The following is a 27,655-nucleotide window of genomic DNA, read 5'->3' as shown; positions in this document are numbered from 1 at the left end:
ATGATAATCTCTGTTGATGTGTAAGAAATGGGTGTTAAAAATGCATGTTCCTTGGAATTCCCTGGTGATCCAGTGGTCAGGACTCCACACTCTCACTGTCAGGGGCCCAGGTTTGATCCCTGGTCGGGGAACTAACATCCCACAAGCTGCACGGCGTGGCGAAAAAAAAAAATTGTGTTCCTGGGGCTTACCTTCAGTGGTTGATCAAGGTCTGGAGTGGGCCTGGGCATCTACCTTTTAAACACTCCTCATTTGAGCCTGGAGACACTTGTGAAACTAATCTGAGAGGAAATTTCAGCCATTTCCTTCAAACTGGAGGCCTGGTTCCCTGTCCAGCCTGATGGGGGGTGAGGAGGAGGGGGTCTGAGAGGAGAGAACCCTCATTCTCTCCTGACTTATTCTGCCCTCTCCCCATCTCAGGATTTATTCATGTTCTGTCCCTCTACTTAACCTCAGGAACGAGTGGTTATTAACTATGAAGCAGAAGTAATCACAGGATGTCAAACAGAGCAAAGGAGAGGCAGAGGTCTAAGGGAGGGAAGTGAGGAAAGCGTGTGGAACACTACAGGGGATATTTTTTCGGGGGCAGGGGATGCTGTTGACAGGTTTCTTCCAGTACCTAAGACCAGGAGTTAGTGAGGATCACCTACTTACTGTGTGTCCAGCACTGCATTTTGGTAAGTGGAAAAGATTGGGAGTAAGCTGTGCTTTCTAAGGGCCAGGAGCCCTCTTCCCTCCCTCCACTGCCCTCAAGATCCTTTCCAATTTCACTGTCACTGGAACTAGTGGGTTTTTTGAATGTATCAACTGCTCCTTCAGTCTGTAGGTCTTCCGGGCATCTGCCTTTGGCTTCAGGAGCATAGGGCAGGAGGTCTAGCCGGGTATATATTGCACATAACCATCTCCCCAACCTATCTGCATAAACAGACCAGTCTTCTGTCCTGAAGATGTTTAGCAGTTTAAGATTCTCTCCTGCTCCACTAACCTCTCCAGTCTCTACCTAATATAATCATGGGCTTGAGGAAGACTAAAAGGGAGCCAAAACTCATAAAGGAACCCCTGGCTTGGATTGCAGGGGATGGTGTGGGTTTGCAAATAGATGGGTCTGTGAGGCCGCAGGGTGTCGCCAGAGTGAGGACGGCACAGGAGCGCGCACGGCCCCAGGAACTACAGTTCCCAGGAGGCCTTGCGCGGACGCCCGGGAGCGGGGCTACCCTAGGGTGGGGCCTGTGGACTGCGGCGTGTGGGGAGCTATCGCGGCTCGGATGGCCGGGCAGGTGAAGGACCGCGAGGCCTTCCAGAGGCTCAGCTTCCTGTACCAGGTGAGTCCGCGTTGCGGCGCACGCACGGGGAAGCGGCCCAGTGCGGAGGGCCCCCACTGACGGCTCCTTCCCTCAGGCTGCCCACTGCGTCCTCGCGCAGGACCCCGAGAACCAGGCACTGGCGAGGTTTTACTGCCACACGGAGAGGACCATAGCGAAGCGGCTCGTATTGCGGCGGTGAGAGGGGTGCGGAGCCCGGCGGCGGGCTGGACGGGGGAAGGAGGGGAGAGGGAGAGCGGGCGCCCAGACCACCACCCACCTCCGCCCCCAGGGACCCTTCGGTGAAGAGGACCCTCTGTCGTGGCTGCTCTTCCCTCCTCATCCCGGGCCTGACCTGCACCCAGCGCCAGAGACGTGAGTGCTCCCTGCTGCCGAGGGGGGATGTTTGAGGAACACCTGTGGGCTGGGGGAGGGCACGGGCAATGATCCGTTCCTCGATGTAGATGGGTGCCAGGTGTGGGATTTGGAGGCGTCGGCTTTCTCCAGCTCTGAGTTAACTTAACTCCACTTGGACAAACTAGGTCTGGGCGGTAGAGAAATGATGTTGCCATGAGAAGCAACCTCGCCTGTGCATGATAATAGATGTCATTCGACATCATGGAGGACATGATTCCCATATTCATTTATTCATTCAATAATTATTTTTCTGAGATGTGTCAAGTATTGCTCTAGAGTCATTATTCTCATGAAATTATAGTCTGATGGGACAGACTAAGACAGAAACAATTAGAATAGCGTAGAAAAATGCTTTAATTAGGGAAGTAGAATACTAAGTTACTTAAACCAGTGATGGTGAGGTTCATTATAAGGGAAGGGAGTGGGAGATGGAAATCCTAGGCATTTGTGAGGCCTCAGACAAGAGAGCTTGTGGTGCTGTCAAGGAACTGAGAGCCCAGGAGGCTGGCTCTGAGGTGGGCAAGGGCAAGACAGGAGGCCGGAGAGGGAAACAGGGCAGATCTTGAAGAGTCTTGTTAAGGAGTTTGGACTTTATCTTAAAGGGTACCAAGAGGGACTTCCCTGGTGGTCTAGTGGTTAAGACTCCGCGCTCCCAATGCAAGGGGCCCAGGTTCAATCCCTAGTCAGGGAGCTAGATCCCGCATGCAGCAACAAAGATCCCGCACAACCCACACGCTGCAACAAAGATCTCACGTGCTGCCACTAAGACCCAGCACAACCAAATAAATAAATAAAGGGTACCAAGAAAATGACAGACTTTATGCAGAGACATGACACCATCAAATCAAGGTGGGGAGGGAGTAGAATCCCTACTGGAAAACGGTGGAGGCAAAACTGGGTGCAGGAGACCTTTTCTTATCCTAAACCTGGGCACTCTCTTTTCCCCACATGCACCCCAGGCTGCAAGGCTCAGCGCTGGACTGTACAGACCTGCCTGACATGCCAGCGCAGCCAACGGTTCCTCAACGATCCTAGGCATCTGCTCTGGGGAGACCGGCCTGAGGCCCAGCTGGGGAGCCAGGCAGGTGAGAGGTGGTTGAGAAAATGGGGGTACCCCAGGGGAGTAGGGACAGTGGGTAACATAGAGCTGCGGTGGACACATTGGTGGGTTCTGGGTTGGTGTGAAAGGTGCCACAGTCTTAAAAAACTAATTCTGCTCATCTACTCAGATCCCAAACCACCACAACCCCTGCCAAACACAACCCACCGCATTCCAGCCCACCTTCCTGAGGAGAAAGTGCAGCCTCAGAGTTCTAATCGCCAGTGATGGATTCACCCCGTCTTCCAAATAAATTTTAATTCTCTTTAACTTTGCATGATTCTGTTCTGTATTTCAGCTCTTAACTCCATTTTCCTCTGTTTCTGTCTGTATTTCTCTGTCACCAGCTAACCTCTTCTTTGTCCTTTTAGTCCTTTGTCATTATCATCCTTATACTCCCACCATTCAGGGAGATCCCAATTACCACTTGCCCCATGAAGCAGCTCCCACTTCCAGGACCCTGCCTCCAGTGCCCCTCCAGCCCTGCTTCCTCAGTGCAGTGCCACGATTGGAACGCAGGCTCCGGGGTTGTCTGCGAGGCCCTGATCCTCCTTAAGGCAGTCCATTTTTAGGTAGCCCTGACTGTTGGCTAAAGGGCTGGACAGACAGACTGCTGATGCCACTGATGCTGTTTTTAAAGGAGGGGAAAAAAGTTTGGGTGGGGTTGGTGGAGGGAGGGTTTAGATTCTCCAGGCCCACTTCCTTTTGGGTCTTTTCCCAATCTCTGTGTTTTCTTCTATAAAATTCTACTAAGAGAAGTTGTACAACCTGAACTAATAAAGTCAAAGGTACTAACAAACGGACACTGTCAAATATTACACAAGTAAGTTCTGTAGGTAAACCTTCAAGGTTTTCTTGAGAATCAGTAAACAACCAAAATTGTTTTATTTGCTATCCCTGGACAATTTACTCGAAGTCAGAATTTCAGACTGACCTCTTTGCTAGGTGCCAGCTAATCAGTTTACCCCAAAAGTAGACAAACAAAATTCACTCTTCCCAGAATGCAGTTTCCTCTCTTCCCTTTCTCTTGTAAATCCTGGTTGCACTTATTCATTGCTGCATAAAAATCACTGCATAACGTTGTAGCTTAAAACAGCAATGATGTGTTATTTCCCCTGATTCTGTGGGCTAGACTGATTGAGGGCCTGTCTGGGTGGTTCTTCTGTTCCGTATGGCATCAGCTGGAATCACTCAGCTGCATTTAGCTGGAGGCTGGTACCTGGTCTGGAAGACTCAAGAAGCTTCATTTGCATGTGTGCACCTCATTGCTTCTGCATGTGGCCTTGCTCTGTAACTGGCCTTGACGTCCTCACAGCATGGCTGTCTCTGGGTGGTTGGACTTCCTTACAAAGCTTCTGGCTTCCACAGAGAGTATTCCAAGAAGACAAGCTCCACGGTGCAAGTGCTTATCAAGCCTCTGTCCTCGTCACGCTTGCTAATGTCACCTTGACCAGAGTAAGTCATGTGGCCAAGCCCACGTTCAGTGTGGAAGGGGCTACACTGGGGCGTGGATACTTGGAGGTTCATTGGTTCCTTGAGGACCACCAGTGTAGCAGTCTACCACATCCTTGTTTTGCCTTTGTCCCTGACTCATTCTCTTCACTGATTCCTTCACATGCCAGTACACTGTATGCATGGAAAATACTTATCAGTGTGCAAGTAACTAAATGTTTCTAAGTTATTCTTTGACGTTTATTTCTGGAGATAGTACTCAACGGGTCAACTGTAGCAGCCAACACAAACATGTAGCCTGAAGGTGTACCCCATGCAAGCCTAGACCCTTTGTGTCCTCAGCTCACCTTCCTTGGTTCCCTCCTTGAGTGTCATTTCTGAGCTGGTTGGTTCTTATGCACTAAATCTGATTCTTGGCCAAGTTGTTTTGAGTGTGTTTATGATTGCACATGACTCAACATGTCCACAGTGGGATAGCACTGGGGTTCCTCTAACTAGAGATCATAGCCCTCTTCCTCCTCCTCCCAAAACTCTGTCCTTTTTCATATTTACTTATTATGATAGAATAGTTGTCAGTATGTGCAAAAATGGATTTCCTATAACAAAGAGGAAATCAAAGCCCTATTATTCAATAGTTTTCTTTAATGTTTCTAAGCAATTCAATAATTCAAAATCTGTGCTCTTTTAGGACCTGTTAGATAAAATTAAATAGAGGAGAGAGAAGAAACTTATGTCATCCCAACTGAATCAAAAAAACAAGGTCTGGGAATCCCCTGGCAGTCCAGTGGTTAGGACTCTGCACTTCCACTACAGAGGGCTCGGGTTCCATCTCTGGTTGGGGAACTAAGATCTGGCAGGCCGCATGGTGTCGCCAAAAAAAAGGAAGCAAAAAGATTTGAGGAAGGTAAGGGATCTAGTCATTGTTGGTTCAAAACCTCAGGAGCTTCCTAGGTAAAATCTGAAACCAGCCCCTGTACATGGAGAGCAAGGAGAGATCAAAGAAAGAGGCAGACCACTCCAGATTGGTAGGTGGCAGGTTTAAAATAAGCAAGGAAACTTACATACGAAGCTTTGTCTTGGGCAGCAGCAAGACGAGTTAGACCTCCACACTCACCCACCAGAATCTTAAAAAGTTTATATAGAGGCCTTAATAGGGTTCAGTCATGCCTTCAGTCCAGATGGTCTCAACAACACCTTGCTCTCTCAAAGCTATGCCCTTGGAACAGCTCCCACTGAGGGAACAGTGGGCAGAACTCACACTCCAAGGACAGGGGAGTGGGTGAGGAGCCCCTGATTGCCCGGGTCCAGTTCGAGGGTCAACCAGCAGTCATGTTTTCATGATTACCTCCTTCAACAGTCACACAGATATCTGGGAGAAACTTCCAGGCAGAGGGAGCAGCTAGGGCAAGTGTCCTGAAGAGGGAGCCTGCACAGAGTATTCATAGTTCGCAAGAGGCTGGTGTGAGTGAACAGAGAGAGCCAGGTGGAGAGTAGTAAATGTGGCCAGGAGATAATGGGAGGCCAAGGATCTCTAGGCCATCATAAGGAAATTGACTTGTTCATTGGGAGGCCGTTGGAGGTTTTTAGCAAGAAATGACGTGATCTGGCTTAACATTTAAGAAGGATCACTCTGATCTAACAGTTGACTAGGAGAGCAAGATTGGAAGAAAGGAAAACAGGAAGCTGTTGTGGTCACCCATGTGAGAGGTGATACTGGCTTGGACCAGGGTCTTAACAGAGGGAGAGCTGTGTTCAGATTTTAGATCTAGTTTGAAGGTAGAACCCATAGATTTCCTGATGGGCTAGCAGAGGGATGTAAGAAAAAGGACAAACAATTCCACAAAACTAAAGTTTAAATGGTCTCGTGATATGTGCTATAATATATTCAGAACAAGATATTGGTCTGTACTTTGAAAATATTCTCTGAAAAGGATATTTTATGAATTCCTATTTGATCCAAATGTACAGAGTCCAGTATATCTCCAGCCCTGATGTGTGTATTAGTTTCCTAGGGCTGCCATAACAAAGTGCCACAAAATGGGTGGCTTACAACAACAGAAGTTTATCCTCTCACAGTGCTGGAGGCTAGAAGTCAAGCCATCCACAGGACAGTGCTTTCTCCAAAGGCTCTGTAGAAGGAGTCCTCCTTGCTTGTTCCTAACTTCTGATGTTTATCAGCAATCCTTGGTGATCCTTGGCTTGTAGATACGTCACTCCAGTCTCTGCCTCCAACATTGTATGGCATTCTCCCTGTTTGTCTCCATCTCTGTCCACGTTTCCCTCTTACAAGGACATCAGTCATTGGAGTAGGGCCCACCCTAATCCAATATGATGTCATCTTAACTTGATTATATCTGCAAAGACCCTATTTCCAAATAAGGTCACATTCACATGTTCTAGGTGGACAAAAACTTGGTGGGGGACATTATTCATCTCAGTGCAGGGTGGAAGTTGGGTTTGGAATTCAATCTAATCATTCCCAGGGCTTCTGGAAAGTATACTGTATGTAGAATGGAGAGACATGCCATCACTTCTGTAACTCTCTATGAACTTTCCTCTCTGTAATGTTAATGCTATAAGGTTCTTAGCATATATCCTCTCATTATAAAGATAATCAAAGTACCTGATGCTGTCCATTGAGCCTTTTGAGGATCTGTTGTATAAATCGGGGAGTATTTTCCGATTTCAAAGAAGAATGAGAGAGAACAATAATTCACTATGTTAATGAACTAAAAGAGAAAAAAAATCATATAGTTTCAGTAAATGTAGAAAAAGCATTTGACAGAATCTAACATTTATTCCTAATAAGATCTCTCAGCAAATGAGGAATAGATGAAAAGTTCCTCAACCTTAAAAGGACATCTATGAAAAAGCTACAACTAGCATCACATTTAATGGTGAAAAAATGAATGCATTCCCCCTAAAGTCAGGAAAAAAACAAGGTTGTCTACTGTCGCCTCTTCTACTCATCATTCAACTAGTGGCTCTAGCCAGTGCAACAAGGCAAGAAAAAGAAACAAAAGGCATCCAGATTGGAAAGGAAGGAGTAAAATTGTTTTAGTTTGCAGAAGACATGATCATCTATGCAGGAAGTCTTAAGACATCACTTGAAAACTCCTACAGGGACTTCCCTGGTGATGCGGTGGTTAAGACTGTACACTTCCACTGCAGGGAGCGTGGGTTTGATCCCTGGTCCACGTGGGTTTGATCCCTGAACGCTGTGCAATGCAGCCAAAAAATAAATAAAAATAAAAAATAAAAAGCTCCTACACCTAATAAGTGAGTTTAGCAAGAGTGCAGGATATAAAAAAAAAATTGTATTTCTATATACTAGAAATTGTATTTCTGTACACAATTAGAAATTAATATTAAAACCAGTACCATTTACAATAGCATCCAGATATTAAATACTTAGGGGTAAATATGACAAAAATTATGAAAGGACTATGTACTGAAAACTATGTACTATGTACTGAAAACTACAAAATATTGTTCCAAGACCCGAATAAATGGAGAGATATAGCGTGTTCATGAATTGGAAGACTCAATATTATTGAGATGTCAATTCTCCCAAAACATGTCTCCCTAGATTTAAAGCAATCTCAAGACCTTTTTTTTTTTACTCTGAAAGTCATATATTAATAGCCAAAACAACTCTGAAAAAGAATAACAAATTGGAATTAAAGACTTGAGTTCAAGACTTATAAAGCAATAGTAGACAATACAGTCTTGGTGTAAAGATAGACAAATAGATCAATGGAGCAGAATAAAGTCCAGAAATAGATCAACACATATATGGATAACTTATTTTGGGCAAAGGCAAAAAGGCAATTCGGTAAAGAAATGACATTTCTTTACAACAAATGATGCTGAAACAATTGCTTATCCATATGCAAAAAAAGGTAACTTCAATCCACTGGTCTCCTCAGCCCTCCTCTCACCCATCTCCTAGTCACTGCCTTTCTCTATCTTGCTGCCCCTTTTCTGTCTCAGGAGCCCCTTCACCCCCTACCCCTTCCCTGCCCCATCAACCTTGGACCACAGGAAGGAGCAAGGTATCAGCTCCTCCCTACCTCCATGAAGTATTTCTACAGAGTCTGAGGATGGAGCCTTGAGCACAGGATGGAGCAGGGAGGGCTGGAGTATTGAAACCCAAAGACCACAGATCTTCAAGGGTTAAACCTGAAGATCAGCACCTTTCACCTTCCCTTCTAAGAGCTGCTTTCCTGGCCTATCATATCCGAGACCATCATATTCCCTGTGTGAGTCATTATCCTCCCACCTATTGGACTTGGCTTTATCTTCTTGCTGTTACCTTGATGCTTGTTATAGGGAAGAGAAAGAGTCCAGGTAGGAAAGAGAGCCCCCATTTCCTTATGGCTTCCCCACCCTAAGTGGCAGAATTGCCCCATTTTCTGCCCCTGTTACCGCTGGGCTAGAAATGACTACACCTAGATATGCAGCAGGCTGTGGGAAGGAGACTGGCTCTCAGGTGGGCAAGGCCTTAGCCTAGTTGAGCAACCACGGCCTGGCTGGCCGAAATCTGCAAGGAGCCAGGCTCGCTGGGACTGGGTACTTGGGGTAGGAGTTTTCTGCATTAGAAGCTTGATTGTCAGGTGGGCAGACTGAGAAAGCTTAGGCTAGAAGCAGAGCAGGGAGGCTGCTGCCTGTTGAACCATAGTCCCTGCATCCCAGGACTTTCTGGGGTCAGACTGCTGCTTCAGCAGAGCAGGCCACTTCGTGGTATTTACAGGTCACAGAGATCTGTTTGAAGCCAGATTTCCCCTGCTATCGCCTTGAGGTCTCTGCTCAGTAGGTCTGGGGTGTACCTGAGAGGCACCCAGGATGCCTGGAAATCAGATTTCCATAATACAGTTCACCCTTCTATAAATTCTGTCCTTGGTTTTTATAAATTTTTATATGAAGTTAAATGTTAGCATAACAGATATGAGAATAAGTGAGAAAATTTGGTGAACGTGTGTACATAGATGCCTCGCAAGCTTAAGCATTAGGTGAGGGCGGCAGGTTAACCGTAGCCAGCACAGTTGAGGACAGAGGAACAGAGTTCAGGCCACCAGAATTGGGTGTCCTCCCTGTTTTAAAAGGTACCTGGGATTTTGCTTCTACTCTGGTATGTATGGTGACGCCAACAGATCAGGAGATGATTACCATTGAAAAGATAGTTTTACTCTGGTTCCCAAGAAGTGAGGAGGGGGCGTTGCACATCACACTGAGCAGGGCCACAGGCAGAACACTGAGGTCGAGGTCAGTTGCAGATAGAGAGCAAGCGGAACAGCAGGAAAGCCTGGATTGTGGTTTTTGTGGGAAGGAACTGGTGAGGCAGGGCAACAGCGGGCCGACCAGGTTTGGCATTGCTAGTTTGAATAATCTTAGCGAGCTCCAGGGTGTAGCCCTAGTTGTCTGATGCCTGGTGCTGGGGCGGTTAGGGCCTAGGGTTAATGTCTCACAAGCTTAAGAGGGAATAAAGCAGGTGGGTGGGGGGTGCAGACTCCAGATTGGTTAGTTTGCATGTCAAAGGGTGAGCTCCTGGGAGAGCTGATTGCTATCTCTAAGAGTAGGCTAACCCCGGGAGGGGCAGTCCCTCCCTAATCTGCAAGGCCCAACAGGTCAAAAACTTCAGAAACTAGAAAATATGGTTAACATACTCACACCCAGAAGTTACAGGTCAGAGGCCTAGGGTCTCTGCTGCAGGATAGGCTTCGGGAGAGCGACTGACTAGTCCCAATGAAACAGAGAAGGGGGCAGGGCACAATCTTTAAAAGAGTGATAGAGCCCGAGGACATGACGTAAACTGATTAGAACCAAATAGGTCCAAGATGGCAGACAAGTTGACTTCCAGTAGACCTTGAGCCTCAGTATATGCTCATTGTAACACATCAGCAAGCTAAATGACACACTCACAGGTGCCATGGCAGTTCCAACGCCGACCATCAAAAGACAAAAAAAGTGGGTGGTGGCCCGATTTCTGGAAATCCCCACAACAGCTGGAATACTCCTCCCACTCATTAGCCTATGAAATTACCCACTCCTATAAAAACTGACAACCCCATACCCTGGTGCCACTCTTCACCTTCTGAGATGGCCCAGACTCTGTCTGTGGAGTGTGTTTCTCTCTAAATCCACTTACCTATCACTTTATCTCTCACTGAATACTTTCTGCCATGAGACATCAAAACCTGAGCTTCATTAAGTCCTGAAACCAGGTGTTAACCTGAGATCAGGCCTTTTACCTGATCTCAGATAGAAGACCGTGGGGGCTTCCCTGGTGGCACAGTGGTTAAGAATCCGCCTGCCAATGCAGGGCACGTGGGTTCGAGCCCTGGTCCGGGAAGATCCCACATGCCGTGGAGCAACTAAGCCCATGCACCACAACTACTGAGCCCGCATGTGGCAACTACTGAAGCCTGCGCACCTGGTGCCCATGCTCCGCAACAAGAGAAGCCACCACAATGAGAAGCCGGTGCACCGCAACGAAGAGTAGCCCCCACTCGCCGCAACTAGAGAAAGTCCATGCACAGCAACAAAGACCCAACAGAGCCAAAAATTTAAAAAAACAAATAAATAAATTAAAAAAAAAAAAAGACCGTGGATTTTGGTCAGGTTCAAGTTCCAATCTGGGTTTAGGCTGGGTTCGTGTCCCGGCACGTGGGTTCAAGTCCCAATCTGGGGTGCACAGTTTCACCAACACTTCCCTTTCCTGTATTGCTTCCTGATCCTGCCCTAGTCTGGACTGAGATAGTTCTGGAAACTTCACTGGGGCCCAAGACTAGCAGCTCCTTAAGAGTGTTCACCCTGGCATCTCACAGGATGTTTTCTCCTCATAAGGGGTAAAGACTGGGACTTTTTTCCCCTGAAACTGAGTAAGTAGGTAGGAGGGTCAGAGAAGGAGCCTTAGGATGGGGGAGACAGGAGTCCAGAGGAGGATTCTGTCCTCAGAATCTGTAGGCTGTGACCAGATTTATTTGCAAGTTTCTGTTTGAACACCTGTTTTCAGTTCTTTGGGGTCTATACTTAGGAGTGGAATTGCTGGATCATATGGTAGTCCGTTTTGGGGGGAACCACCAAACTCTCTTCCACAACTGCTGCACCATTTTACATTCCCACTAGCAATATACAAGCATTCTAATTTCTCTCCATTCTTGCACTTGTTATTTTGTTTGTTTATTATAGCCATCCTAGTGGGTGTGAAGTGCTATCTCCTTATGGTTTTGATTTGCATTTCCCTGAGACTAATGATGTTGAGCATCTTTTCCTATACTTGTTGACCATTTGTACATCTTTGGAAAAATATCTATTCAAGACCTTTGCCCCTCCCCCCTTTTTTTGTCACTCTGCACAGCTTGCAGGATCTGTCATAGCGCTGGTGGGTGTGTCATTTAGTCTGCTAATGTATTACAATGAGCGTATACTGAGGCTCAAGGTCTACTGGAAGTCAACTTGTCTGCCATCTTGGACCTAGTTGGTTCTAACCAGTTTTTGTCATGTCCTATGGCTATGTCATTCTTTTAAAGGTTGTGCCCTGCCCCCTTCCCTCCTGTTTCATTTCCACTTGTTTCTCCCAAGGCCTCTCACCTTCTGAGATGGCCCACACTCTGTCTGTGGAGTGTGTTTCTCTCTAAATGAATCCACTTCTTATCTATCACCTTGTCTCTCACTGAATTCTTTCTGCAATGAGACATCAAGGACCTGAGCTTCATTAAGTCCTGAGACCAGGTGTGTGATCTCAGTTAAAAGACCATGGGTTCAAGTCCCAGTCTGAGTTACACGGTTTCAGTTCCTCACAATCCATCAGTGTTCTGGCCTCTTAAAACAATTGCTCATGTAATAAGCACTCAAGATTTTCTTGAAATTCTGCCTTGATTTTTGTTTGTCATTTCTTGCATCATTGCTGTTTTCCTGATGTGTTTCAGCACTTATCTTATTACATCTAGATTATTAAGCATGTGACTGATCCTTGAATTTCTGTCTCAGCTGCTGCATTTGGGTTCTGCCCTTTCTCTCTGTCTTATTACACAAGGATTAGGAAGCATTCCCTGAACAAAAGAATTTTCCACCATCTCGGGGCTTGAATATGAATTGCTATTAACATCTGAATTTATATTTAGAGAAGGTGGGTGTTGTACAACCAAGCCTCTTAAACTTGCAAGCTCTCCAAGGTCACCTAAACCACACTGTTGATCTTCCTCCAGTGTGCAGTTACCCTGGGGAGCCAATGATTTCATAACATCCATTCCAGAGATGTGTTTCTGCTGAAGTGAATGATCCTGAAGTGTTTTGGGTTCTGATAAGTATATAGCCAAAGTGGATACTGACTCCAGGAATCCTGATCTCGTAACATTCTCCCACTAAAAATCTCCGGGAGCTATCTATGATTTAGGCATTTAGAGGTTTTTTTCGTCAATTTCTGTCTTCCTCGGGGCTTCACAGCGTTGTTGAGTCTTCCGCTTGGCAGAGCCTTGCCAAAGCAGGACAGAGCTGCGGGCTGGGAGCGGAGGCTGGGACGGGCCCTGCCCCTGGCGAGCAGGGACGGAGGCCCGGGGTGCGCGGATCCGCCTACGGCTGGCCGCGGGGCCAGCTCCGCGACACCAGATCGGTGTCTCTGCACGAGTTCCTGGAGTTTTGTACCCGCACAGTCCAGCATCGTGGCTGGCGGATAGAGGACGTTAAATAACCGTTGGTTGGTTTAAGGAATGACCGACGCAGCGATGCGTCTGAGCTGCACAGCCGGGAAGCCGCAAACACTCCCGGGCCACTTCTGGGTCTGGCTCTCTTTTCCAGCTGCTGAGATTCTTCCTTTCCCTTTCCCTTTTCGACTTCGCTGGGAGGTCCTGCTCTGACTCCCACCTGAGAGCTTCCGCTGGTCTCTCCCTATTGTGACGCTTCTCAGACACCGCTCCATCCCCGCCGCACACTCACAGATATGGGACTTGTCTTGCGAGTTTCACGGTTCTCCCAGCTCAGATGTGTTCCCCAAGCTTGGACATGCCTTTTGCTTCCCAGAGGTGTAGGGAAGAAGCAATTCGACTTTGTCCTTTGAACTTCTTGTTGTGTCTGGGAAGCGTGGGACGCTGTAGGTTAGTGAGAAACCAGAGGAGACTCAAGGGACAGAGTTCACGGTCCTTTTTTCCCTCATTGGAAATTTGCAGTACCTCAATAGGAGGATTTTTCCTCAATATGAGGGGAAAAGTCAAATTGGAGAAAGAGCCGAGAGGAAGAAGAGAAGATGATGGGCTCCGGTGCTAGAGAATAGTTCACGAGAAACCTAATGCAGTCTAAAACCCGGAGGAAAGGTGGCTTTGCAGAAGTTCCTCTGCAGTTTCATTGGTCACAGATTGTCAGTTTCCCTCGCCCAGAGTCCGCTCCTTTGGCGCCACCTTGTGGCAGCTCCACCCGGCCTGAGTTGCGGCTCTTGTTCTCCGCTGATTGCACGTCCCTGCCCTCACACAGGGCCCCTCAGCTACCCCAGCTCATTCCAAGTACACAAATAGCGCTCAAACCTGATTTACCTAACAGTGCCCCAACCCAGGAGATCCATGTCCCTTTCGCCTCGGGACCTCTGACAGCGCGGGCTTCTACTCTAGCAGAACCAGAGACCGCTGCCCTGGTCTGTTCTGCCTTCCCTTCCACCCTTTGTGGCTGCTCCATCTCGGGCATTTGCCCTTGGCTGGGATGCCAGTCGCAGTGCGTGGCCACTGGCCTAGCTGAGATCGTCATTATCTGTCCCTGAGATTTCTGCCAAGTTTTCCTAACACACTTCTTTTCTTCCAGTCTTACTGTCCTCCAAAGACTCTGCCAGCCACCAGAGAGATATTTGTAGAGCAAAATGTCATTTGATCCTTCCCCTACTTAAAAATCTTCAGTGGCCCACACAATCATTTCTAGAAAACATAGCCCCAAATTGCATATAGTCTTGAATACATATAAAACAAAAGCTATCAATATGTAGTATACATCTGTAAAGCATTTTAATTGCAGAAAATGTATGCCAAAGTCACAGTAAATAACATTGCACTACAAACTGTAGGATGTCAATAATTTGCTTCCCTTTAATCATTTTACTTACAAATTACTACTGGCCTTAGGCTGACTAATGGCCCCTAATCACATCCTAATGCCTGAAAACTGTGAATATTGCCTTAGATGGCAAAAGGGACTTTGCAGATATGATGAAACTGAAGATCTTGAAAAAGGGAGGTTATCCTGAATTTGCAGGGTGGGCCCAGATGTAATCACAATGGTCCTTATCAGAGGAGAAAGGAGGAGTCAGAGTCAGAAGAGAAGGTGATGTGATGATGGAAGCAGAGATTGAAGTGATGTACTTTTAACGGTGGAGGAAGGAGCTACAAACCAAGCAACACAGGCAGACTCTAGAAGCTGGAAAGTGTAAGAGAATGAGTTTTTCCTTAGAGCCTGCAGCAGGAACAAGCCCAGCTGACACTCTGACTTTAGTCCACTGAAACTAATTTTGGACTTCTGACCTCAAGACCTGTAAGAGAATAAAATTTTTTGCCCCTCAGATGAGCCCCTAAGACTTGGAGGATCCAACACAACTTTTCCAATTCAAATATATGGTTCTGATCTGGCTAGAACAATGGTCTTTCAGGATCATTCTTGAGTCATACTAGGGAAAATCAAGAAAACCATGAGTTACCTTGACACATCATAGCTACCAAAAATGTTTACTGAATTTATGGGGACTTCCCTGGCGGTCCAGTGGTTAAGACTCTGCGCTTCCACCACAGGGGGCGCGGGCTGGATCCCTGATCAGGAAACTAAGATCCCACATGCCACACAGTGTGGCCAAAAAGAAAAAAAAAAGAAAAAAAGTGTTTGCTGAATTTAAATGGATCTCTTAAATACATCACTGGTTTACATCAGCTTGCAGAAACTTTGCTTGTCCACCAGGGGCCAGCCCACCCTCCTGCACTTGCCATTATTAACCAATGCGCAGAATTGTATCCTACGAAATCAGCAGCCCCACTTCTAGCACGTCTGCAGAAGAGAACCCAGGGAATGTATGTCCCAGAATCCCCATAGCTCAAGTTCAAGTTTTCCAGTGGGAGAGACTTGCATGAGATATGGGGCCCAGAAGAGGGAGATCTCGCTATCCATCGGGCACATGAGTGAGCAGGCACGTGTGAAATTCTCAGCAGCTACTGTACTAGGTTTGACACCCACCTGCTTTGCCTTGCAGACTGAGACACAGGATGGGAGTTTTCTCACAGGTTCTAGAGAATTACAGCAATCTCCCGGAAAGCTTGTGAGAACCACCCACCAGTTCTTTGAGCTGAGGTCTCCAGCATTTGCTTCCCTAACTTTCCAACTTCAGCTCCTCAGAATTTTGGTGGTGACTGGTATTATTTTCCTATATCTGCCATAGCAAATTACCACAAACTTAGTGGCTTAAAACAACATGAGGCCTTTCTCACCTTCTGAGATGGCCCACACTCTGTGGAGTGTGTTTCTGTCTAAATAAATCCACTTCTTACCTATTACTTTGTCTCTCACTGAATTCATTCTGCGATCAGACATCAAGAACCTGAGCTTCGGGGCTTCCCTGGTGGCACAGTGGTTAGGAATCTGCCTGCCAGTGCAGGGGACACGAGTTCGAGCCCTGGTCCAGGAAGACCCCACATGCCGTGAGCAACTAAGCCCGTGCACCACAGCTACTGAGCCTGCACTCTAGAGCCCGCGAGCCACAACTACTGAGCCCGTGAGCTATAGCTACTGAAGCCCGCGCGCCTAGAGCTCATGCTCCACAACAAGAGAAGCCACTGCAGTGAGAAGGCCGCGCACCACAATGAAGAGTAGCCCCCGCTCGCTGCAACTGGAGAAAGCCCGCGGGCAGCAATGAAGACCCAACGCAGCCAAAAATAATAAACAAATAAAATAAATAAATAAAAATAAAACTTAAAAACAAAAAAACTTTGTTATTTTACAGTTCTGGATGTCAAAGTCTGAAATAGGTTTCACGAGGCTAAAATCAAGATGTCGGCGAGGCTGTGTTCCTTCTGCAGCCTCTAGAAGAGAATCTGTTTCCTTGCCTTCTCCAGTCTCCAGAGGCTGCCTGCATTACTCAGCTTGTGGCCCCTTCCTCCGTCTTCTGAGTCAACAATCAAATCACTGTGACCTCTGACTCTGTCGTCGAATCTCATTCTCTAACTCTGACTCTCCTGCCTTCCTTTTTCACTTGTAAAGAACCCTGTGTTACATTGGACCTGCCTGTATAGTCCAGGATAATACTCCCATCTCAAGAGCCAAAAAGTCCCTTTTGTCGTATCAGGTGACATTTTCACATGTTCCAGGGATTAAGACATGGGCTTCTTTAGGAGACCATTGTCACGCCTACCACATGACTTCACTGATGTTTGCTCCCCAGATTTTCAACTGTGGTAGAAACTGTTATTCCTGTGTTAATTTTTTTATTCCTGGAATACCAGAGTAGGGCTGTTTTTCTGAAAAAGCCTACACTGATACAAGAAGAGCTGAAAAATTGTGCTCCTATTATCCCAAAGTCTCCAAATGGTGCTGATTTCTTAATATGCAATAGGTATAAATTAGGCAATGATCTTGCCGGGGCAATGGAAGGAGGAAAAAAAGGAATCATCAGAAAGCACCTGTCCCTTGTCCATGGTGTCTGGTCCTCTTGGGCTCTGGGCTGCAATTTTCCTGTCACATTGACCCCAGCCAATTCCTGACTGAAAGGGCTTTTAACATGATTTGTGTTCAGTTCTTGGATTTGTCATCTTCTCTCTGTCCTCTCATGTATCTTCATGTTTGTGTTTTTCTTCTCTTCCAACACTGTAGTCCTGCCTCGATTCTTATCATCGTACTCTTCCTGGCTTGCACACAAGTAAGCCAATTCTCCAAGAAGAAATTCCAGACACCTCTTCGTTATTTGTTAGTTACTGTTTTTATTTGGCTGCAGAGTTTATGGGGCAAGCTCTCAAGTTTCTTAACTTTCTATTTTACAAAATTGACTATAGGGCTTCGCTGGTGGCACAGTGGTTAAGAATCCACCTGCCAATGCAGCGGACACGGGTTCAAGCCCTAGTCGGGGAAGATCCCACATGCCGCGGAGCAACTGAGCCCGAGCGCCACAACTACTGAGCCTGCGCTCTAGAGCCCGTGCTCCGCAACAAGAAAAGCCTGCGTACTGTAACAAAGAGTAGCACCTGGCTCGCCACAGCTAGAGAAAGCCTGCGTGCAGCAACGAAGACCCAATGCAGCCAAAAGTAAATAAATAAAATTAATTATTTTTTTAAAATTGACTATAAAAATAATGCATACTCACACAGGAAATGAAACAATCAAATTTGTATAAATATATTTTTAAATCTCTTCCATCACTAAACCCACACCCACTTTACTGAGGTAATTAATATTATCAATCTACTCCCTATATTTTCGATTTCTCCATTTTAATAAACACTTGTATTGAGGGAGTTCCCTGGCGGTCCAGTGGTTAAGATTCTGTGCTTCCACCGCAGGGGTCACAGGTTCAATCCCTGGCCTGGGAACTAAGATCCCGCATGCCGCATGGCGTGGCCAAAAAAACAAAAAACAGAAAGCAACAACAACAACAAAACTATATTGGGTGTTTTTCTCTCATAGCTTCTTTTTTTAAGCAAAGAAACACACTAATTTTACTTGACACAATCATTCTTAACAACTGGAGATGTAAATCACATACCATACAATTCACGCAAAGTGTACAATTTGGTGGTTTTAATATATTAACAGAGTTGTGCCACCATTACCACAATCAATTCTAGAACACTTATCACCCCCGAAAGAAACACCATACTCATTAGCTGTCACTCTCCATTTCCCCCAAGACCCCAGTCTTAGGCAACTACCAACGTATGTTTTATTTCTACAGATTTCCTCTTCTGAATATTACACATAAATTAAATCATACAATATGTGGCCTTTTGGGTCTGACTTCTTTCACTTAGGATAATGTTTTCGAGGTTTATCCTTTTTGTAGCATTATTAGTACTTCCTTTCTTCCCTTCTTCTTCCTCTTCTTCTTTTTCTCCTCCTCCTCCCCTCCCCCTTCTTCTTCCTCTTCCTCTTCTTCTCTCCTCCTTCTTCTTCTTCTTTGCTGAATAATATTCCATTGTATAGACATACTACAATTTGTTTATTCATTTATTATTTGACAAACATTTGGGTTGTTTCCATTTTTTGCTATTATAAATAATGTTGTTATAAACACTTGTGTACAATGTTTTTGTGTGGATGTGTTTTTATTTCTCTTGAAGTGCTTACTTTGGTCTAAATGCTGTTACACTGTAGGTTCACTGTAGATGGGCTGCTTGGCAGAACAGAGGCTCAGGTGACTTACTGCCTCTGTGAGTCACTTCCTCTTCTGCCCAGCCTGGCTCTTCTATTATAGTGACATCACGGTTAATGATGTATTGGAAGTGGTGTAGAATCAGAATTTGAGATTGTGATTAATGACTGTGTTTAAAATCACAGTTTCATGACCATTAGGGTTTATCTTAAACTTTCCTCTCTGGTATCCCATTGTATCCAGTTGAGAGAGAACTCCAGCTCCCTGTACACTAGGACATGTAGATCTGTCCACAGTGCTGAAATTCCACCAACTCCATGAATGGCCTTCTTATTGTGGAAAATTGCTCTACCATTGAATTTGTACATTCGTTATTTATAAGTTTAGAGCATCTGAGTTACTGAACAATCCAGCAATAAGTTGGGAAGATAACATATAGAAAGATCCACAAAATATTCTCTTATGCCCTATACTGAAATGTACAGAACAAAACAAAAATAGACCACATAATGAGTGAGAAGTTTATCTTTAAGTTTTTTATCAGGATATAAATAAATTCAGTATTGTGGAGGAAAGAGAAAGAATTCAGATTTCAATTAACTTTGATTATCCCCTCCCAATTTATTATCCTTTTTAACCTCACAAGACATTTCAATTTTTTCCATAGTTTATCTTCATTCAATGTTATGCACACACTTACCCTTATTTCTTGTTTATTTTTTATTTAAACTCACACCCTCCTCCTGAGACCTCTCCTTTTGCCTGAAGTACATTCTTCAGAGTTCCTTTAGTAATGGTCTGTTTGTGTCAAATTGTCTGCCTTTGGAAAATCCCATTGAAATTTTAGTTTTAATTATTGTGTTTTTAAAAATTAATTAATTTTGGCTGCGTTGGGTCTTCGTTGCTGCGTGCAGGCTTTCTCTAGTTGCAGAGAGCGGGGGCTGCTCTTCGTTGAGGAGCACGGGCTCTAGGCGTGCGGGCTTCGGTAGTTGTGGCTCGCGGGCTTAGTTGCTCTGTGGCATGTGGGATATTCCTGGACCAGGGCTCAAACCCATGTCCCCTGCATTAACAGGCGGATTCTTAACCACTGCGCCACCAGGGAAGTTCCTACATTTTCATTTATAAAATGTTGTATATAATTCTTTTCAAATTTTCTTGGATATTCTTTACAATTTCTTATTAGCTGAAAATATTTAAAATTTTGTCTTTTATTCACAGTAAGAATAAGCTATTTTATAACCTATTTTTATTACTCTAATTTAAAAGTTATAGGATTCTGTTGTTTGTTTTTTCTGTTTCTTCTTTCAAGGTATCTTGTTTCTTGTGAACATATATTTTCTTTTTTAGTGTTAAGTATTCATTTTGGTTATGAAATGATTTTTGGAATTTTCAAAGCATGGATGATAGTAGATTCCTCCAGACCTCTCTTGTGTTTCCTTTCACCAGATTCCTTGGAGTATGGCCTTCTTAATCCTGAATTCATGGCATGCTAATATTCAGAACATCCATGTAATGTGAACTTGGGTTGTAAATCCGTAAGAGAGAACACCTGTGGTTAAAACTTAGGCTGTGGTATTATTCTGCTGCCTGCCTGGGAAATCAGTATAGGAAAAATTCAGACTCTTTATGAATCAGGAGAGGGGCCACCTGTGCTCCTTGATGGGGATCTTCCTGTGACCCATTTGTTCCTGCTGGGGGTGACCATGACTCCCAATTCCATCCCTGTAAAATAGTAAAAAAATAAATCAGACATGAGAACATCTAAAATTTTCCTTTGAACTCTTTTTTGGGAAGTAGAGGGATGTGCTCCAGGAAAAGGAGGGCATATACCAAAAAACAGGAAGATGTGGGATCTGGGAAACCAGGGCATCAACCTACGAGAAGGGAAAGGGAGTCAACAGGAAGGCAGAGGGGAGCCTTAACCAAGAAAATTACCTAGGCAGCAACCATCATGGTTTTGAAGGGATTGAGAAGGGATTCACTTAACTGAGGGAGAGTTGGGGGGATACATTTATAAAATTAAAACATCATGGAAAGTAAGAAAATGAAAACATCAGGCAATTATTAAATCCCTGACAAACACCAGTATGTATGGAAAGGACAATTAAGAGAGTTTTACATGTGGCTCAGGCATGAGTAGAATTCCCATAAGTAAATAATTGTAACTCGCAGTCCAGTCAATTGTAACTCTCAGACTCTCAGTCCAGTCAACTGGACTACCTACCCTAAGAGGAAGAAATTACATTTATTGGGGGGTGGGGGAGTTGGAGGTGTGGGAGGAAGGGATGCTGGCATGTCAAAGATAATTTCTATCAATAAAACAAAAATCAAATGAAGCACGAATGTATGCTATCAAGAGACATGGAGATAACAAAAAAAACATAAGCAAAAAAAAAACCATAAGCCAAAAGGCTTGAAAATAGTTGTTTTCCAGAAAAGGGGTAGAAGGGAATGGTTGGGAGAAAGTGGAGGAGAGATGGTATTTTGCTACTGGCAAGGCACTGTGTAACTTTTTCTTTTTTTTCTTTTTTGCTGAGCCACTTGTGGGATCTCCCTGACCAGGGATGGAACCGGGCACTCGGCAGTGAAAGCGTGGAGTCCTAACCACTGGACCACCAGGGAATTACTGACGCATTGTGTAACTTAATGAAGGGGGAAGTGGACAGTTCAGGCAGCCAGCCTCACTCAGAGAATAGAGTTCCAAGGAGTGGTGACGGGTCTGTGGGTTCCTGAAATCTCTTCTCCTGAGTTGGGGGCGGTGGTGATGATGGTGGGATGAATTGGGAGATAAGGATTGACATACATACACTATGTATAAAATAGATAGCTAAAAAGAACCTGCTGTATAAAAAAAATAAAATTTTAATTTTTTTTTAAAAAGAAAGAAAAAAGAAAGTAACAAGTATTGGCAAACCTGTAGAGAAAGCAGAACACTTGCAAACTGCTGGTGGGAATAGAAAATGGTGCAGGACAAAAGAGTACAATTTAATGAGGGGATTATTTTAATAGATGTGTGTGTGAAAAGGGTGTGAGCAGTTACCAGTTCTCTTAGAAAGAGCAGGGACTCCGAGCTTTCACGGAGGGGGCACGGGTTTGATCCCTGGTCGGGGAAATAGGATAGCCACGTGGCATGACTGAAAAGATAAATAAATACATTTTTAAAATGATAAATAAATAAATGGGTATGTGTGGTTTTATAAAACACTGGCAGAGAGGCTGTACCTTTTTGCATTCCCACCAGCAACGAATGAAACTTCCTATTGTTCCATGTCCTCACCATCATTTGGTGTTATCAGCGTTTTGGATTTTAGCCATTCTAATAGATGTGTAGTGGTATTTCATTGTTGTTTCAATTTGCAATTATCTAATGATATATCATGTGGAACATATTTTCATATACTTATTTTCCATCTGTATATCTTCTTTGGTAAGGTGTGAAGTGTCTGTTCAGATTTTTTGCCCATATTTTATTGGGCTGTTGGTTTTCTTATGGTTGGGTTTTTTTTGTTTGTTTGTTTTTGCGGTACGCGGGCCTCTCACTGCCGTGGTCTCTTTCGTGGCGGAGTACAGGCTCCGGACGCGCAGGCTCAGTGGCCGTGGCTCGCGGGTCCAGCCGCTCCACCGCATGTGGGATCTTCCCGGACTGGGGCACGGAACCCATGTCCCCTGCATCGGCAGGCGGACTCTCAACCACTGCGCCACCAGGGAAGCCCTCTTATGGTTGAGTTTTAAGAGTTCTTTGTGTATTTTGAGCACCAGTATTTTATCAGATATGTGATTTGCAAATATTTTCTCCCAGTTTGTGTCTTGGCTTTTATTCTTTTTAACAATGTCTTTCACAAAGCGGAAGTTTTTCACAAGTTCAAGTGCTTAGCAAACTCCAAACCAGGATAAATACTGTATGAGATGGCTTATATGTGGAATCGAAAAAATACAACAGACTATGAATATAACGTAAAAAGAAGCAGACTCATAGATATAGACAACATGCTAGTGGTTACCAGTGTGTGTGGGGGGGCAACTTAGGGCTGGGGGATTGGGAAGTTCAAACTATTGGGTGTAAGATAGGCTAAAGGATGTATTGTACAATGTGAGGAATATAGTAATAGTTGTAAATAGAAAGTAACCTTTAAAATTTTTATAAAGTAAAAATAATTTAAGAATATAAAAACTTTTTTTAAATTAATTTATTTATTTTGGCTGCATTGGGTCTTCGTTGCTGTGCGTGGGGCTTTCTCTAGTTGCGGTGAGCAGGGGCTACTCTTCATTACGTTGCGCGGGCTTCTCATTGCAGTGGCTTCTCTTGTTGCGTGCAGAGACAGGCTCTAGGCGTGCGGGCTTCAGTAGTTGTGGCATGCGCTCTCAGTAGTTGTGGCGCACGGGCTTAGTTGCTCCGAGGCATGTGAGATCTTCCCGGACCAGGGCTCAAACCCGTGTTCCCTGCATTGGCAGGCGGATTCTTAACAACTGCGCCACCAGGGAAGCCCAATAAAAACTTTTAAGTCTGTATAATGCTACTCTTTGTATAAGAAAGACTAAAAAATATTTATAACATGTGTGTTTATTTTTGTAAAAAGAAACTCTGTAAGAATAAAACAGAAACCAATAAAAATGGTTACTTGAAGGGAGAAGGAAGAAACTGATGGGGAGTATACGATAAACATACTTGTCTGAGTACATTTTTTTTTAATTAATTTATTTTTTGGCTGTGTTGGGTGTTCACTGCTGCGCCCACGGGCTTTCTCTAGTTGTGGCGAGCAAGGGGCTACTCTTCATTGCCATGTCCGGGCTTCTCATTGCAGTGGCCTCCCTTGCTGCAGAGCATGGGGTCTAGGTGTGCAAGCTTCAGTAGTTGTGGCTCGTGGGCTCAGTAGTTGTGGCGCACAGGCTTAGTTGCTCCATGGCATGTGGCATCTTCCCCGACCAGGGATCGAACCCATGTCCCCTGAACTGTCAGGAGAATTCTTAACCACTGTGCCACCAGGAAGTCCCATGAGTACATTTTAAAAATCTTATTTCTACTTTTGAACTTTGAAAGTATTTTACATATTTTAAATGAACTTAATATAAAAAATCAGTCTAAAATTGAAAACTAAAACATATGAACCTATTTATTTGCATATTTTGAGGTAACCATTAAGAGAAAATAATTATTTTAGGTGACTTTTGAATACAGTACTCTGTATATCCTTCATGGTAAATATTCTAAAGACTAAAAGAACAGCTAGTAAATATTAAATTTCACTCAGTAATTTTATTGTTAGTAGTATTAAATATTGCAATTTTGAAATTATTTTATGCATATTTTAGGATAAAATGAATAGATAAATACATCAAAGTTATTAAGATTTTCAATTAGCCTGATAAAAGATATAAAATACAAAATTAAAGAAGTTGAGAGAAAACTACAATGTAAAATTTGAATTGGAAATATCACAATGAATTCATGATTTTTCTAAACACTAAAAGTGTCTTAAAGCAGTGATACCTCTATAGCAATGAGCTCTCCGAGAACCTAAACACTGGTTTTTATATACCATTATTCGTTAAAAGAACCAGTGCTCCTTGGAGAAATGGCCGATTCCATGTCTGAAGCACGGGAAAGTAAAAACTGAGCCTGGGACCTCATCATGCCAGAAGCAAGAAAGTGGTCAAGACAACTTTGGGGCATGTCAAAAGGACACAGGAGTCAGCTTAAAAGGGCTCCTACTGGACACATTTGATACAGTTTGAGCACAAAAGGAATAATGACTGTAACTGATTATAAAATACTAAATGGATTAAAAACCCTGGATCTATAGTTAAAAAAAAAAAAGACTATAACTTTCTACCCTTGTAGATTAATATACCACCACCTTACTCTGAAAATTGGCAATTAAATGGAAATAATTAAGCATTTGTCGTGGCTTTTTAGAAGGAGCCCTACTTTTCCAGTTGATGAGGGAAAGCTCCTCTCTAGATTAATATTTCCTTATAAATGGGGGCGTGGGAGAAGTCGAAAAGCACCATTTTGTAATTCCTGATGAAATAACTCATTCAGGCAAGGATCACTATGGATGCCAATTATTGGGTGAAAGCTTTTTTAGAATATTCAGTGTCAGGAATTCCCTGGTGGTCCAGTGGTTAGGACTCCATGCTCTCACTGCCAGGGGCCTGGGTTTGATCCCTGGTTGGGGAACTAAGATCCCGCAAGGTATGTAGTGCAGCCAAAAAAAAAAAAAAAAAAATCACAGTGTCAAAGAACCATGCAGATGACTTGCTAATTGCAAAGGGGAACAGTTTACCTTCATAGGACATTTCGGACAGTAGCCACCTTAACCAAGTGATTACACTTAGCATCATTAGCTATGGTATGACCTCTTATTACATGCATTCCAATGTGAGGCAATGTGAAGAACGCAGCACTTTTGAAGAATTAGTCCCAAAATTGGGTAACTAGAATCTAATTTTTTTAATTAAAAAAATATGAGCTAGAGGAACAAGTTAAATGGCAGCATAGAAACAATAAGACAAATCCAGAATGTAGGACATTCTATAGAAGAGACTGGCCTAGTCTCTTCAGTCAGTTCTATGAAGAAAAAGACTGGATTCTTCTGGATTAAAAAGAAAAGGGGGGCTTCCCTGGTGGCGCAGTGGTTGAGAGTCCGCCTGCCGATGCAGGGGACACGTGTTCGTGCCCCGGTCCGGGAAGATCCCACATGCCGTGGAGCGGCTAGGCCCGTGAGCCACGGCCGCTGAGCCTGCGCGTCCGGAGCCTGTGCTCCGCAACGGGAGAGGCCACAACAGTGAGAGGCCTGAGTACCGCAAAAATAATAATAATAAAATTAATTAATTAATTAATTAATTAAAAATTAAAAAAAGAAAAGGGGAGGGACTTCCCTGGTGGTCCAGCAGCTAAGACTCTGCACTCCCAATGCTGGGGACCTGGGTTCGATCCCTGGTCAGGGAACTAGATCCCACATGCCACAACTAAGATCCTGCATGCCGCAACGAAGATCCTACACGCGGCAACTAAGACCCAGCACAGCCAAATAAATAAATAAATAAATATTAGAAAAAAAAAAAAGAAAAGGGAAAAGAGGAGGACATAATCACAACAAAAGGCAATGTGTGGAACTTGATTCCTGGTTTGTTTCTTTAATGCTATAAAAGACATTTAAATTGGGAAAGCTTGAATATGATATTAGATTATATTAGGAATTATTAACTCATTAGACATGATAATTCTATTGTGGTTGTGTAAGATATATACTGATGACTTAGGGATGAATGAGCATGATGTCTGCAACTTGCTTCCAACTGGTTCAGGAAAAAGAAAGGATAAGTAGACAGACAAATAGATGGATAACAAGATAGAGACTACTAAAGCAAATGTGGCAGAATGATAGGATTTGTTGAAACCTTGTATGAATGTTTGGGTGTTTACTGTCCTTTTTTTCAGTTTGTGTGTTAGACAATTTTCAAAACAAAACGTTGGAAAGAATTTCCATATTATTCTTTTTTTTAACATAGTAACAGAAGACATTCCAGGCAGCAGCTCATTAAATTATTTCTTCTTTGTTCTCCCGTGAAACCAATAGATTCTCATTTATGATATTTCTGAAGGCACATTAAGAAACATGTTCAAACTTTGTTATCTCTTTATTCAAGTTTGGCTTTAATATTTTATTAAAAATTCTTGAATTTGTAAATATTAAAACACTGCAGTTTCCTACGGACACAAGAGTGACAATGAACTAGCAATAAAATCAAAGTAGAAGCTAAACTACTTAGAAGCAATAGCAACTCCATAATTCAAAGATAATTTAGACAGGTAATTTTAAAGAATTTATTTAATAAGGCTCAAAGCAGCCGCTCAGCCTGCAGTGATGATGCTCCACCGGCAGATGGCGCTGCAAAGCGTCTCAGGTGCAGCGGGAAGCCCATTTACCAATGGCTGTCGCAATCTCTTAATTACTTGAACTGATGAGTTCATATTATAATTTTTATTAATTATTTTTACTGCTTATTGCAGTTACTCTTATACTACTTACTAACTGGTACAGAAGTGTTTTAACAACTGGTTGAGCAGTACCAGTGCAAACCGGCTGAATGTCAGCGCTGTTTCCTCCTATTACGACAGAAGCCACCAGGCTCCTGCGGGAGGGTAATCCCTGCACCGGGACTGTCAGTGCCACCCCCGCCTGCTCTCCAGGGCTTGTTCCATCACTAATCCCCACTTTCCTGCATTTTCAACCTTTCCTCCTCCACTTGACCCTTCTAAACAGCCTGTGAAAATGTTCAAAACTTTAAAAAACTGTTTTCCTCGATTTTATATACTTTGCTCTCTCCGTTTTTCTCTCATTGCAAACACAACCAAACTTCTTGAAAATTATATCCTTTTCTCCACTGCTTCCACTTCATTCCTCCAAATTATTCCTCAATCCCCTGACATCTGGGAATTCTGACCTCATCTGTCCAATGGAACTGCTCCCACCAAGATCAGCAAGGCTTTTTACTAAATCCAGTGGACACTCTTCATTCTTGTCATCAATCCTCAGCAGCATTCTGCACTGCGCCCTTCCTTCCTCCTTCCCTAAGCTTTCAATGCACCACACTTCCTAGGTTTTATCCTGTCTGCTGGTTCCTCTTTCCCTGCCTTCCCTTTTATATTCTCCATGTCCTTCCTCAGCCCTCTTCTCTTCTCACACTACCCACTTTCTGTGGATGATCTCAGTTACCCTCCTCCCACCTATATGTTACTGACACCCAAATCTCTGTGTGCAGCCACACCTCTCTTCCCCCAAAACCCTTAATTCCGGTTTCCATTCTTTCTCTGGGATCTCTGCAAAAGCCTCTGATCTCTCTCCCCTTTCCAAACCAGTCTCCACACTCCAATCAAAGTGACCTAAGGTACAAATCTCTCCTTCTTGGTCTCAGTGCTCCTCTGGATAAAGCCTTAATCTTTAGCATGGTTGACAAGGCCCAGTGAGAGCTGACCCAAGCCTACCTCTCCAGCTTCACCTTTCGCCACTTCTCCCTTGAACCCTCTGCCCTAGCCATGCTGAACGAGTTAGTCTTCCAAAA

General features: G+C 44.1%; 1 protein-coding gene across 3 annotated transcripts; it reads left to right on the top strand.

Moving 5' to 3' along the window:
• The first annotated feature begins 110 nt into the window (after nucleotides 1–110).
• On the top strand, nucleotides 111–27,655 carry RPP21 (ribonuclease P/MRP subunit p21). 3 transcript variants are annotated; one of them, XM_049715724.1, is made up of 5 exons: nucleotides 111–1,322; nucleotides 1,399–1,499; nucleotides 1,594–1,676; nucleotides 2,678–2,803; nucleotides 15,819–27,655. In XM_049715724.1, exons 1-5 carry the CDS (start codon nucleotides 1,266–1,268, stop codon nucleotides 15,974–15,976), a joined length of 525 nt encoding a protein of 174 aa, XP_049571681.1. In that variant the 5' UTR covers nucleotides 111–1,265; the 3' UTR covers nucleotides 15,977–27,655. The 3 variants fall into 3 exon arrangements, with proteins under 3 accessions (XP_049571681.1, XP_004286122.1, XP_012394656.1); XM_004286074.4 differs by lacking the exon at nucleotides 15,819–27,655 and adding an exon at nucleotides 2,948–3,087; XM_012539202.3 differs by lacking the exon at nucleotides 15,819–27,655 and adding an exon at nucleotides 2,948–3,008 and having other exon boundaries at nucleotides 2,678–2,810.

This window comes from Orcinus orca, chromosome 10 (assembly GCF_937001465.1).
Source record: "Orcinus orca chromosome 10, mOrcOrc1.1, whole genome shotgun sequence".
Lineage (NCBI taxonomy): Eukaryota > Metazoa > Chordata > Mammalia > Artiodactyla > Delphinidae > Orcinus > Orcinus orca.
The sequence above is the reverse complement of the archived record's forward strand: the minus strand, read 5'-3'. Positions and strand labels throughout refer to the sequence as shown.

Bases quoted from the DNA above. Each gene is read 5' to 3' on its own strand.
- RPP21 (XM_049715724.1), top strand. From the start codon at position 1,266: ATGGCCGGGCAGGTGAAGGACCGCGAGGCCTTCCAGAGGCTCAGCTTC. The intron at 1,323-1,398 runs GTGAGTCCGCGT...TCCTTCCCTCAG, and splicing joins GGCTCAGCTTCCTGTACCAG to GCTGCCCACTGCGTCCTCGC. The intron at 1,677-2,677 runs GTGAGTGCTCCC...CATGCACCCCAG, and splicing joins CTGCACCCAGCGCCAGAGAC to GCTGCAAGGCTCAGCGCTGG.